General features: G+C 41.2%; 1 protein-coding gene and 1 long non-coding RNA gene across 5 annotated transcripts in view; both read left to right on the forward strand.

Annotated features, from left to right (window-relative positions):
* Positions 1 to 33: 33 nt before the first annotated feature.
* On the forward strand, positions 34 to 4,245 carry LOC106098340 (uncharacterized). Of its 3 annotated transcripts, none has more exons than XR_003216461.1 (3): positions 34 to 1,010; positions 3,535 to 3,621; positions 4,022 to 4,245. It is a non-coding gene; the product is annotated as an uncharacterized LOC106098340 (long non-coding RNA). The 3 variants fall into 3 exon arrangements; XR_001224541.3 differs by lacking the exon at positions 34 to 1,010 and adding an exon at positions 2,411 to 2,568; XR_003216462.1 differs by lacking the exon at positions 34 to 1,010 and adding an exon at positions 3,095 to 3,447.
* Positions 4,246 to 6,085: 1,840 nt separating this feature from the next.
* The window catches only part of LOC100706550 (glutaminase kidney isoform, mitochondrial), a 30,166-nt gene continuing 22,619 nt past the window's right edge, over positions 6,086 to 13,632 (forward strand). For both annotated transcript variants that reach the window (XM_025902817.1, XM_025902818.1), the window contains exons 1-2: positions 6,086 to 6,237; positions 6,336 to 6,567. In XM_025902817.1, coding sequence (XP_025758602.1) covers positions 6,108 to 6,237; positions 6,336 to 6,567 — 362 coding nt within the window. In that variant the 5' untranslated portion in view covers positions 6,086 to 6,107. The remainder of the gene's footprint in view (positions 6,238 to 6,335; positions 6,568 to 13,632) is intronic.

Below are 13,632 nucleotides of genomic sequence, written 5' to 3' on the forward strand. Positions count from 1 at the left end.
AAAAGCACTGCTTTTCTCTTAATCTGTGACCTCAGTAAATGCTTTCCTCATGGGTTTATGGTAAACATTGTCCTAATCAGAGGAAACTGAACCACCCTCTTGCCCAAATATGGTCACCTCTGAGTGAAACTGAAACTCCTGGTAATTAAAAGGAAGCATACTTAAAAAAATAAGCCCTCTTAAGAAAGTCTGGCATGTTCGCGCACACGCCAAAAACAGCATTTTGAGCCATTGCTTAAGGCAGAATAAGAAGGTATGTGACTAATGGCGCAGCAAGCTCTTTGTAGTCCTCCAATAACAGGTTGTAGTCATAGTAACAAACCTAACATTTAGTGATAACAATGTTTAGTGTGATTACATATTAGCTTCCCGCTGCAGGGCGGAGCTCCGAAAGCTACTTGAGAACTTGAGCCCTGAGGAACGCTCGTCCTCCAGGTGCCACCGAGACACCTCTAAAGAATTTTCTTCTTCTTCTCCTTCTTCTTCTTCTTGTGTTTGTTTTCTTCTTCATCTTCTTTTTATTTGTTTTGGTTTATAGAGATGAATCCCTGCGCCGACCATTTGCATGAGCGTCACATCAACACATTGTGAAACCGGCCGATGACTCACTCTGACGCAGGTCCTTTTCGCATACCTCCCATCATCCTCTCCCTCTCTCCTCCCCCTCTGTCTCTCCACGCGCACGCACACAGACACACACACACACACGTGGACAGATTTTCTCAGGAGAATAACTCAGCTCATGAACACCCACGCCGTTTTGCTGCTCACAGTGGCAGCCCTGCTCAAACAGCCACCCCTCCCCTCCCTGTCCTTCCACCTCCTCCTCCAGTGCAAGTCACTGCTCATGATGATGATGATGATGATGTGTTGCCGCGGCAACGGCAGGAGGTGGGCGGCTCCACGGGCGGTGGGCGGAAGCCAGCCGCTAAGCGGCGTGGGAGGGATCTGCCGAGCGCACCCATCACCCTCATTTTGAAAGGAGCAGGAAGCCGACTGCTTTTGAGAAGGTGTGGGTGTTGGTGAATTATCGCCTCTCCTCCCTGCAGCTTCGTTAGGGATGTTTGTCTCCCCTCCTTCCTTGCTTCCTTCCTTCCCTTCCTCTCTTTTCTTCCTTTGTCTTCTGCTTTTAATGCCGCATGCAGAGAAAACGCAGCTTAAACTTTGAGGGCTGCTTTGAGTTGGCCGGTTTTCATGAGTCCTGGAGTTGCTTTTTTAAATGTTTTATGCATTATAGCAGAGAAAGAAAGAAACAGGAAGCCAGGCTTTTAAAGAAGCTGTTTGTAGCTTTTAAATTACTAGATGAAGTGAAGAAAAGCAAAGCAGGACTGTCTCCAGTCTTTCTTGCCTCCCCTCCCCTTTAATGAAATTTCCCAGCCGTCAGGGTCACACTAGAGTCAATGTAAACACATCAGTATGTGACTTTTACCAAGAGTGAACGTTTGACTTGGTTTGATCATGAACATAGAAAAGATACACATGGAAGTGTAGGAATAAGCTGGTCTGAAAATCAGGTAAATACAGCCTCAAGGTGAACAGCAACACATGACATAAGACATGTTTAGACATTATTTATTTCATAAAACAAACAAAAATGCTGAAACTGTGTGAAAACTAAGTGCACCCCATGATTCAGCAGCTTGTAGAAGCACCTTTCGCAGCAGTAACTTTACACTTGATCAGTGTGGAGCAGTTTTAGCCCGCTCTTCTTTAGGACATTGCTTCAGGTCATTGAAGTTCATGCACAGCTCTCTTAAATCCACACCACAGCATTTCAGTCAGTTTCAGGTCTGGACTTTGACTTTGTCATTGCATCACCATTATTTTTTTTCATTTTAAGTCATTCTGTTGTAGATAAGCTGCTGTGCTTCAGATCATTATCCTGTTGCATGACTCAGTTTGGGTCAAGCTTTATCTGTCAGACAGATGTCCTCAAATCTGAGTCAACAATGTTTTGGTATACAGAGGAGTTCTCGGTCGACTCAGTGACTGCAAGGTGCCCAAATCATAACCTTTCCACCGCTGTGCTAACAGCTGGTATGAGGTCTTTGATTTTGTGCATTATGACCAAACACCTTGATCCAGAAGTCCTGCAGTTTGTTCAGATGTAACTTTGCAAACCTAAGCAGCGAAGCCGTGCTCTTTTTACAGAGTAGAGGCTTGTCTCATGTCAATCCTTCCAAACAAGCCACACTCGTTCAGTCTTTTTCTGACTGTACTGTCACAAACTTTAACATTTTACATACTAACTGAGGCCTGTAGAGTCTGACACATAGCATATGGAGAGAATTTGCTGGGACGTCCACTTCTGGGAAGACTGTGGCATTGTTAACATGCACCTGAATGCTCCAGACCAGCAAACTAGCAAAACATCTGCTTTATAGAGGTACTATGGGTTTTCACAGGACTGTTTGTGTATTTTGGCTCAGTTTCTGTTAAATAAATAATGACACGGTGTACTATGTCATGTGCTGTTGTTCATTTGAGGTTGTATTTATCTCATTTTAAGTTCCGCTAGGGAGTATTTTCATGATGTCCTGCGCTGGTACAATCTTGTGACTTAAAGAGGTAGAGTGTGCCTTCTTTCACATGAGTGTTTTTAAATGTTTTAAGAGAAATAAAATAGGAGAATAAAAGACGCTGCTGTAACACAAACAAGCACATTACAAGCACATTGTATCATTAAAAGCCTGACGTTCTTTATATTCTTTGGTTTTACAGTAAGTAGGAGGTCATCAGTGAGCTTGTATTTTCAAACCTCTCGGCTTAGAAAGAATCCTCTGTCAGAAATGTGCACATGGTCTGGGACATGTTGGGGCACATTTAATCCCACTGGTTTTATTTTTAGAAGCTCATGATTGTTCACTAAAACGCCTGCAAGGGCTGCAAAAGTATGTGGACACCAAAAGATGTCTTATATAGTCCAAATGAACAGCAGTAAAACAGCAGGTATTCATCTGCCGCCGCTTGATGACAAACCTCTCCTCAGCCATCATCAGTCAGATCATCTAGTTTAGCTCAAATCTGCATAAAAAGGGATTTTTTTAAATGTAAAAATGTCGATTCCTGTCAAGTAAAAACCCTCTGTGTGCAATTGGTTGGAAGTCCCCTTTGCTTCTGATCACATGGAAATCAGATTTTCAGGCCAAATTCATGAATGTTTCATGTTCAAGTGCAGTGGAGGCTTTATTAGTCAGCTCTAATTTGTTTGTTTTATCCTCTTTTGGCTCTCCAGGTGGGTGGAGTTTACCAAGATACAGTCAGATAAAAAAAAAAAAAAAAAGTTTGGGAAAAGTAAAGCAAACACTTTCCGGTGAGTAATCTGTGGTGTAGGTCATTATTTAGTGATGGGCGTCGAGCTACACCCACGCGGGCCGCAAAGGAGGTCAAAACGAGCATTAAAATGCTGCCTGACTCAGGAGGAAGAGGCCGATAATCTGTAATCTGGTACACTGAGCTCTGCAGATTGAATTAGACCTGAGTGTGACACTGTTTGGGAAATTTCTGATGTGTTTTTCTGTGTTTTTTCTGCAGAGCGTGCATGTGGTTCCCAGATTTCTATCTGCAAATCATCAATCTGTCACTTCATGAATGGAAAGAGGCTGCTGCTCCTACACCCCTGTAAACTAGTCTCACATCACTTTCTAACCAGGAGATGGCGCTGTAAATGTTTTTTTCAAGGACACACACACACACACACAAGGCGAGAGCCTGCAGAGAAAACCCTGAATGTGTGCAACACCAAAATGAACCACAAGGTGGCAGAGCAGCACAAAACATCAGTGACAGTCCTGCACAGTGCTGCTTTAAGCCTCTTTATTCCTCACCACTGTGCAGAGACATGATGCTTTAATATTTATTTAATTACTTTTATATCTCAGGTCTCTTCCAGGGTGTGTTTCCTTGTTTTTGTTTATTTGTTTTTATTGTTTAAAGTTCTACTTGTATCCCTGTAAGGTTTTATAATTGCATTATATAATATTTTTTATAGAAGTCTAGTTTTCATTTTTATTTATTACAGGTCACAGGCATGGACAACTGGTGGAGAGTGTGGACTGTAACTCAGCTGAATGGATAGGAAGCTTAAAAAAAGGGAGAAGCAGAATATTTTAACATAAACTCAGTGACGTTTGCTTCACTCATTTTCAGTGTGGTCCAGAATGTTTTGTTTGTGTGTTTGTTTGTTTGTTGGTTAAGCCATTTAACACTGAACCAAAAACACACACACAATTTGACAGCTTAAAATAGTATTTTTGCACCAACGAGGTGATTCCCAAAGAAATATTAGCTGAGAACTTGTTTTATGTCTGCATGGTGTGCAGTGTGTTCTTAAAAAATTTGAGGAAAATGGAGAAGTGGGGCACAAAAGCAGAAGTATCAGGCGTACCCCCCCCCCCCCCCAAAAAAAAAAACCAAACAAACAACAAAAACAAAAAACAAAAAAAACAAAACAAACAACAACAACAACAACAAAACTACCTACAGCAGATGTACGGTATCTGAACGTCATGTCCTTAAGAAACAGGAACAAATCCAGCAAATACCTGAAACAGAACCTGAGAGATCCATCTGGACCTTCAGTGGATCCATCAACTGTTCACTGAAGCTTCACATTACACAAGAACTGGACTGAAAATCTGTGACAACAGGTCTGATGGAGGCTCTGTCATGGTTTGAGCTGCATTTCAGCCAGTGGTGTTAGAGATCTTCTGATTGGCAGCAGCTTCATTTTCATCATGACAATGATGCCAAACACACTGCCAATGCAGTAAAATCATACCTGGATAGAAAAACACACAGTGGAACACTATCAGTCATGGATTGGCCTCCCCAGAGCCCGGACCTCAACATTATTGAAGCAGTGTGGGATCATGTTGACAGAGAACAGAACAAAAGGCAGAAACATCCAAAGAAGAGCTTTGAATGTCCTTCAAGAAGCCTGGAGAACTATTCCTGAAGACTACTTAAAGAAATGACAAGAAAGCTGCCTAAGAGAGTTCAGACTGTGCTGAAGAATAAAGATGGTCACACCAAATATTGACTTTCAAACTCATTACTTGTACAATCTCTGATTTTGCCTTATATACTGTATTTACATGTATGTTTGCACATGCTTCAATAAATCACTTCCTATTTTCCTACCAAAGTATAAAGAAATGAGGGATGACTCAAGATTTCTGCACAGCAGTGTGAGTTATATAGCTGTGCAAACTTGTTTATTTGAATCATCTGCACATGATTTCTGCAGGCCAAGCATGAAGACTCATGCACATGAGTCAGTCAGCAAATATTAGGCTTAAAATATTTCAATTTAGTGATGTTTATGACATTACTTCACTTATATTGTGTTTATTCTTAAATTCTTGTATATGTGTTATGGGGTTTCCAGCATTCATGTGGCACACATAATAACATTTCTACAACTAAGAGTGCAAAATGTGCATTTAACTTAAAATTAATGCAGACTACATACTTGTGACTCATCCTATAATTTGTTTTTTCCTACTTAACTAAAACTGGATGGCTAACTTCCATCGTATCTTAAAATATATACTTTTTGTCTCTCCAAAAGTTATGTCTGTGCTACAGCAGCCACAAACAAAGCCTACATGAAAATGGAGTGGATAAAGAAGAGTGGGCCAGTAAAAAATAAATATAACATGAACAAATAGGTCTAAAATGTATCATGCTTAACATAAAGCAGTTCAAATAAATAGAAAACGTGTAGTAAAACATTAAAATAGGAAATTATTTGAATAAACAATAATAACTGTAAATAAAATACAGTGAAATGATTTGTAAAAACGTGACGTAATACAATATATTGGCTCTATAAAGTAAAAGAGCTAAAAAGCTAAACTATAATAGAATAAAAACAGCCATTAAATGTAGTAAATTCAAAAATATGATTGTTTTCGTTATTGTATGAGTTTATAAAGACAAAAAAGATTCAAACTGTGCCTAAAAACATATAAAAAATGGGCAAATACTTATAAATAATATAAAAATGTTCGCTAATTACGGGAAGTGATGGAGATAACAGGACCAAAACACGATTCACAACCGTGGGCGGGACTGTTAGGACTTCTCACCAATTAGGTGCGCCCATGGGTCAAGCTCGTCCAATCACAGCTCACGCGGTGGATAAGGTTGGTTGTATCCCGCTGGGGAGCTTTTTTCCGCTGTTGAGTCAGCGGGAGAACCGTTACTCGACCGAGACAGCGGCGCTCTCACCGGGAACAGACCTCTACGATACGTCCACACCGTCTTACAGTAACTCCACTGCACAATTCGTCTGTACCACAGGGTTGAAATGTTACATCTTCGGTCTACAGTAACGCTCAAGGAGTTATTCCAGACTCAGTTGAAGCGGTCGCTCACAGGTAGGGTCGGCGTTAAAGCAGCACCTGCTCCCGCCGCCTGCTTCAGCACCCTGAGTCCTGATGGACGGTCACCGGGCAGAGGACGGTTTTCTGGCTGGAGAGCCCCTCAGCACTTGGCCAGGAAGTACGCATTGAGAGGCTTTTGCTCCAATGACTCTACCGGCAAGGACTCTTCAACAGAGAAGTGAGTAACGTTAACAGTAGGACGAACTCAATAGAAAAAAAGGAGTATTTTTAATGGGGCGGTAAACAATCATGACATCCAGGTGCCTTTACCTTGAGGCTTCTCATTTACAAAAAATGAACCAGTTTTACTTACAGAAAATACGCGGAATTTAAGAAATGCGGCTAATTTCTCGTTGTAGTTAAAAATTAATCACTTTATATATAACACTTGCACAAAAAGGGACGTTATTTGAATTTAGGCTTTTTACAACGTAGTTTGGTGCAAAGGGTCTAACGCGCATCACACGAAGTGGCTAGCTGCTAGCTCTGATGTTCATTTAGCTCAGCCTGCTAAAGGCTGGCAAGGAAGGTTGGGTTTTCCGGGGAACTGTGCAGGTCAGGGGCTGTAGATGAGGGGGATTATGGGTGCAAGTGACCGGTGATAGTACGCCCACCTACGGGGTCAGGTCAGTGAGGAGCTCCGGTAGGTAGCGATGGAGGTAAATCCAACAGCTATTATCGGACAAGTGTAATATACCTAAGATGACTTAGTAGTTCCAGTATGAACCCAAGCATGTTTTGTGGCATTAACTTGCTCTAAGCGGGTGGCGATTAGTGAGAATGTACTCAATGGAAACTGGTGGAAAGGAAGTAAATTTGAGACGTGTCCGGGAATGGAAGCACATGAGGTGGGGCAAGCCTGATATCGTGACCAGCTGCTAGAGGCTGATGCCTCCATCCATCCAGACTCAGGGAGGCATCAGCCTTCACCAGGTTACCCAGCCGGGTCAGTTTAAACGAAAAATTAAGGACAACTGAGCCTGGTTAATGTTTGGATCTCCACTCCACACCGAGCATCAGCTCCATGCATATTCAAGGTCACCCACGATTGCTTCCATAGGAGTGCAGCTACTGACCTGAATTAATACACTTATAATTAATTATAAAGCACAGTGTATGCCACATGATGAGAGGCAAAGTAAAGCAAGTCTAAAGTATAGACGCTTGTCTCTGCCTCTGGGGGGAAAAAAGAAAAAAAACTATATACATTATAAATAAATATATAAACAAACTGCTGGGTAGAGCCAAGCCACAACTTCCAAGTAAAAATTTTGAGATACTAACCTGAAATTTTCTCTTATGGATGCCAAAAATGTTTCTTCAGTGGCTGAAACAAAGTTTTATTTTAAATGCCTCTAACTAGCGACATAAATAAAAAATAAGTAGAAAAATCCAGTATAAATCATTGATAACATTAATAATAACAATAAATTAATCTGTTACATTACTAATAGTAAAAAATAGCACAATGAATCAAAATAAAGATAAAATAATGAAAACATAGACACAAGTTAAAATCAGTTTTTCCCATGTTAAATGTTTAACACATATATAGTTGTGGGCATGTTCTAGGGTGGAACGATCGTACAGCACACATCTTTAATGACTTTAGAAAACAAGAATTTAGTGCACAAATTTGTATTTATTTGGGATTTTCTCTGATCCACACAGGATTAAAAGTATACATACAGGATCAAATATATACATAAACTCCCACTAAATGTTTCTTAGCGTGTTGCACCTTGATTGGGTGGTTTTGGTAGCCATCAACAAGCTTCTGGTATAATTGTGGCTGATATTTGACCACTCTTCTTGGCATTTCATTAACGTTGGTTGGCTTCTTGCCACAGACGTCCTGTAAAATCCGGAATCAAATGTGAAATGCTGCTCCTCACACACAAGGTCTTGAATAATCAGGCCTTGTCTTATCTTAGAGACCTCATAGTATCATATCACCACAGTAGAGCACTATGCTCTCAGACTGCAGATTTACTTGTGGTTCGTAGAGTATTTAAAAATAAAGCTGGAGGCAGAGCCTTCTGCTTTCAGGCCTCTCTTTCTGTGGAACCAGCTTCCAGTTTGAGGAGCTCTTTCCTTTCCTTTCCCTGAATCCTGAATGTCTCTTTCTCCAAAAGTGTGTCTTTGTCCTGTCTTCATCCCCTCACCCCCATGGTCATGCTGGTTCTGCTGGAGGTCATTCCTGTTAAAAGGGAGTTTTTCCTTCCCACTGTTGCCAAATGCAAGGGTTTATTTAGTTTTTGTGGTTTCTCTCTATTCTTATAGGGTCTTTACCTTACAATGTAAAAGCTTATTAAGGTGACTGTTGTTGTTGTGATTTGGCGCAATATGAAAAAAATTCAATAGATTTATTATGAATGTCAGTCTTTAAAAAGGTCAAAGTAAAATACAGAATTAAAAAAAAAAGTATGTATGCCAGTTGGGGAAAAAAAAACAATCTTCCAAATATAGAAATAAAAAAAATTTAAAAAAAAGTTAATAAGTCCTAATAGGTTGTATCAAGAATAGTATAAATTAGAATTAAATAAATTAAACTCAGTGTTTGTGGTTCCTCCACAGATATACACTGTCATGAATCATCTTTCTTTAATATCATGAAATTCAGCTACACTAGCTTATTGTCTATCAAATAAATAAGTAAATAAATAGAAAAAACATAAAAGAAAATACAGACTAAAAAAATAGAAAAATCTTGGAGATAAAAAGCAGTACAGAGATGAGGTGCTGTGTTTTCATGTAGCGGCATATTAATTGATTTTTGTGTCATTTTAATTTAAATTTGCTGTCTTTTGGACCTCCGTAGAAATACAGTGAATGAAAATATGAGTGTCAGAATTTTGAATAAGTCTGTTAATTTATACTATCATCAGGAGAGGGGGCTGCAGGACAGCCACAGTGGAGGGTTTGTAATTTCATTATTTTTAGAGGCAACTCATTAAGAAAATATATAAAGATGCACATAGTTGCTGAAGATCCAGCGTGATAACCAGCCGGCCGATCATTTCTTCCCCTCGGAGCAGCTCTGACACCAGCCTGTCTCCTTAGAGAGCTTCCACAGTCATAAAATGCCTCATTGCCCCTCCAGGACAGAGTTGCCCCACTTGTTTCTGTTCACGGACAATTTGCTGAAGCTACCGGCGGCATTCAGGCTGTCGCTCTGCTCAGCTGACTGGTTGTCAGCACTAGCATGCCTCCCCCGGAGGTTAATCCAAGTCTGAGCCAAGCTTCGGCTCGTTCTGTGAAGATCACTGTGTGAAGTTTATCTGCAGCGTGAATCACGGTGAGCAAGCAGATTCATCGTCTTCTTGAAAAACTCAACGCTTTTGAGGAACTCAGTGACTTCTCTCTATTAGGCAGCTTAAAGGAGCTTTGTTTACGTGTCAGGGATCGTACATAGACAGCACATTTAGCTTCCAGGTGATTTCCATCTGCAGTTCCTGGACAGCTACTCACAATATTAAATATCCTGTGTAATATAAAGCCTTATAAAAGAGAGTAATATAAGAAGATATGCAAAGAAAGTCTAAAAATCCTCCAGCCATACTCCCACACATTGTAAAACCTTCTCATAGCCACACTCATCAGTTTATGTCCATAATAGGGATTGATTATTGGGTTAGTTTTTCAGCATTTCAGGGTTCTTGTGGGTCATTAAATGGCAGTCTCCAACATCCAGCAAATCGAATCAGAAACATAAAAATGTAAAGATCTGTAGTTTAATCTGTAATATCGGTTGTTTTGTTGCTGATCAGGCAGTTTGATTAAGTTTTTGATTGTGACTACAGTCTGTCTCGTTTGTGGCTCTGCCCCTCTGTAGGCCTAAACTACAACATCGCCAGCTTTTTTCTTCAATTCTAGAATGTTTTTATTCACATTCTGAACTAAATACTGCAGGTGGGAGTCACCAGACACCCCACATGATATGCGATATTTTACTTTTTGTGATATGCTGACTATTGCAGAAACACACACTGTGATTTATCACCTTTTTGCTCTCCAAATTATGTCCTCAAATTAACCTCAGTCAGTATCTGTTTTATCCAGTAAGATAAAGTTATCTGACTTCTAAATGAGTCGGTCTGCAATCAGTCTGGGATTGAATGGGGTCAAGTTGGCAATTACTTGCAAACTGTTTCTGACAAAACGGCAATGAACTGATAAATCATGGAAAATCACATATCTGTTGCTGTCTTACATTTTTGTCCTCAGATAACCAGAATACAACCAGTCGAGTTGTGCTCATTCACAAAGACTGGTCCAGATTAATGGCAACGTGTTGGCATCTGTCGGCATTTAAAAACTAGACGGCAATTATTTGCAGTCTCTCTGAGAGTGACTGAAACAGTCCAAGTCAGACTGCAGCTGTTTGCAGAAAGGTTGCACAGGTCTCCTGATAGAAGTCAGTCACCCTCAACAGGGTTTAATACAACCAGGAAGCAACCATTTTTTTTCTTCTATTTTTGTAGATGTAAACAGGTTGCTGTCCTATGTTTAGCTTGCAACACGAAATATTCGTGCACACATTCACTCTGATGGATGCATCTGGGTCGACTCAGTGTCTCACCTGAGGATACCTCGACATGCAGACCACCTTCTTACACAACCACCCCACAGCTGTTTATTAAGACATAACAGTATTACATATATATTAATCAGGGTTTCTTCAGTCAGGTTGTTGGACTGTTTTGTTGGCGTTCAACACATAAGATGTACATCCTGGTGTTTGTTGCTGCTTTCAAACACTGAAGTCTGAAAAGAAGAGACAGACAGGCTCAGCCTGAGCTCCACTCTGACTCTGAGGGCTCTGAGGCCGTGCTTCAGCTAGTAAGGGCTCAGAGCTGTTTGCGATGCAGAGGAGCTCACCCTGCCTAAATCATGTCTTCGCTTTTTAATTATTTATTTATTTTAAGCACCGTGAGCTGGCGTGCCGCCCAGCAGATGTCAGGGCCTTGAGCAGATGAGTCAGTCGCATAGATCGATTCGTGCAGCACCGCCTCTCTCTCAGCGCTCCCAGTCTAATGTCTGCCTCCGCCCTCTCCAACCCACCAGCAACAATTTGTCATGATGCCTGTGAGGCGGTGAAACCAGCGCCATCGATCAGATTAAATAAATGCAGCAGATACTGACGGCTCAATTCACACAGAGACCTCCGCCTGTCAGTGCGAACACCTCAGGCCCCGACTTGAAGGGAGTCGCACCATCTGATGGTGGGCTCAGAGGGAGATCTGTGGGAATATGATGGTGGTGTATTAGTGTTAAGGCCTGGTTGGAGAAAACAATGTAATGTGAGGGTGATACTGTGTTTTTTTTTTTTTTGTTGTTGTTGTTGTTTTTTTGTCCTCATAATTTTGTGAGTTTCTTGCAAATTTTGGTTTCAGGAGAGCAGGCAGAGAGCTCACCTGCTTATTCAGGTGAGCCATGGTGGTGCATAATTTTCCTGGCTTTTTCTTGGTAAGTTTCTGCCTTTTTCCCCGTATGTCTGGCAGTTTCTTTGTCATAAATTGAATTTGGTTTTTTCTCACAAATTTGCCAGTAAATTCTTGTTAATTTGCAGGGTTTTTTTCACCATAAAGCTCCCAACTTTTTTAAACATAATGTGGGTGAGTTACATCTGTTTAAACAGCTGCCTTAACATTGATGACAAAGGTTTGAAGCATTTGTGTTAGTAGTGACGGGTAAAATACTGCTCCTGTGGGGGTCTAGGCACAGAAAGGTCACGTGTGAAGGAAACCTCTCCAGATTCCTGCTTCAGTTCGGTTAGATGCCATTTCGATGACTCTTCTGGAAGAGGCTCGCTCATCTGCAGTACAGGAGAGAGTTTTGTGGAGTGGCTGCTGCTGTTTCAGCTTCTCTTTGCGTTGACCTTTAAAAACAAACAGAGCGAGAGGAGGGGGAGGGAGAGTGTGAGCGAGAGTACTAATGAGACCAGCTGAGGTAGATTAATGAGACCATCCAGATGTTCCAGTGTCCACCTCTAACCTGCCTGTGGTAATGATGCTCCCACAGGGGAAGTCTCTCACTCAAGAAGGACCCTCTTACTTCATTATTATTTGATTACAGTGTCATGTTCATTTCAAGTGTTACACGGTTAAAATCCACCAGCAGCTGTTTCTGTTTCATTTTAGGCCAAATGTTTATTTATATGGAAATGGCTGCTTGCTTTTGATTAGAGCAGAGACCTCTGACTCCAAAGCCGGCTGGGCCTCATTTGTTTCAGTGGTGGGAAAAAGTATAGTAGTAGTAGTAGTACTCAGTCATAGTAGTCATTTCAGATTGTACTATTCGTTTGTATGTCTCATAGTGCATTTCAATGCTGCATGTTTTTAATGTGATTCACTGTGAAACGCTGCATTTAATGTCACAGCTTCTGTTTTATTTCTTGTCCTGACAGCAGTGTGATCTGAAGACGTGCACTGTGCTGATCATATGTTTGCTCACTGTTACAGTTTCAGTTTAATGCCACTGTTACTAATTCAGTGTTATCCCTCTTCACTCTCTGTCTCCCTGTTGTTGATCTTCTTGCTTTGCATTTGTAAGTATCTTTCTATTTGTCGTTTTAGTCTCTCTTTTTTTAAGTTTTTCAAAATAAAATCTGTTTTCCAGTAGAAGTAGAGGTTTTCTACAGAAAGCCAACTGCTTTTACTTAGACATGACCTCACTTCCTCCCAGTGGCTGCGCTTCAGTCCCCCTCTATTCTACCTCACCCTCCATCCTTCCATCCTGTCTTCCTCCTCTTCCTCAATCACACACTCTCTGATGTGTATTCCTTCCTCACCAGCAGCCTGCATTAATGCGGTCAGAGGTGGAGCACGATGCAGCGACCCCGACATGCGAACCCAGACGGCGTGTGAACTGTTTGTAGTGTTACTGCTGCGTTTCACTGATGCTGGAAAGTCAGAGCTTCCTCCTAAGGCACCGTTAAAGAATCCGATTTTCAAGTATGGGGCGGTATTCCTCTGAGAGGTGCAACCTAATGTAATCTATTCAAACAGACACACTTTTAAAATATATGTGCTCCTCGCTGAGACTTCCTGACTTTTCACCCTGAGTGGAACTTGGCACAAAAGCTATAAATCTGACTTTCAACTCGCTGCCAGTGTTTCCTCTCTTGGTTTCTGCAGCAGTGGGCCTCAGGAAAACCCCCGTTCACATCTGTTACTTTAGTCCAAGTCACTCTGTGTTTCTCACATATTCAGGAGCTATGTGTGTATGTTAGAGATGCTCC

This window comes from Oreochromis niloticus, linkage group LG23, assembly GCF_001858045.2.
Source record: "Oreochromis niloticus isolate F11D_XX linkage group LG23, O_niloticus_UMD_NMBU, whole genome shotgun sequence".
NCBI lineage: Eukaryota > Metazoa > Chordata > Actinopteri > Cichliformes > Cichlidae > Oreochromis > Oreochromis niloticus.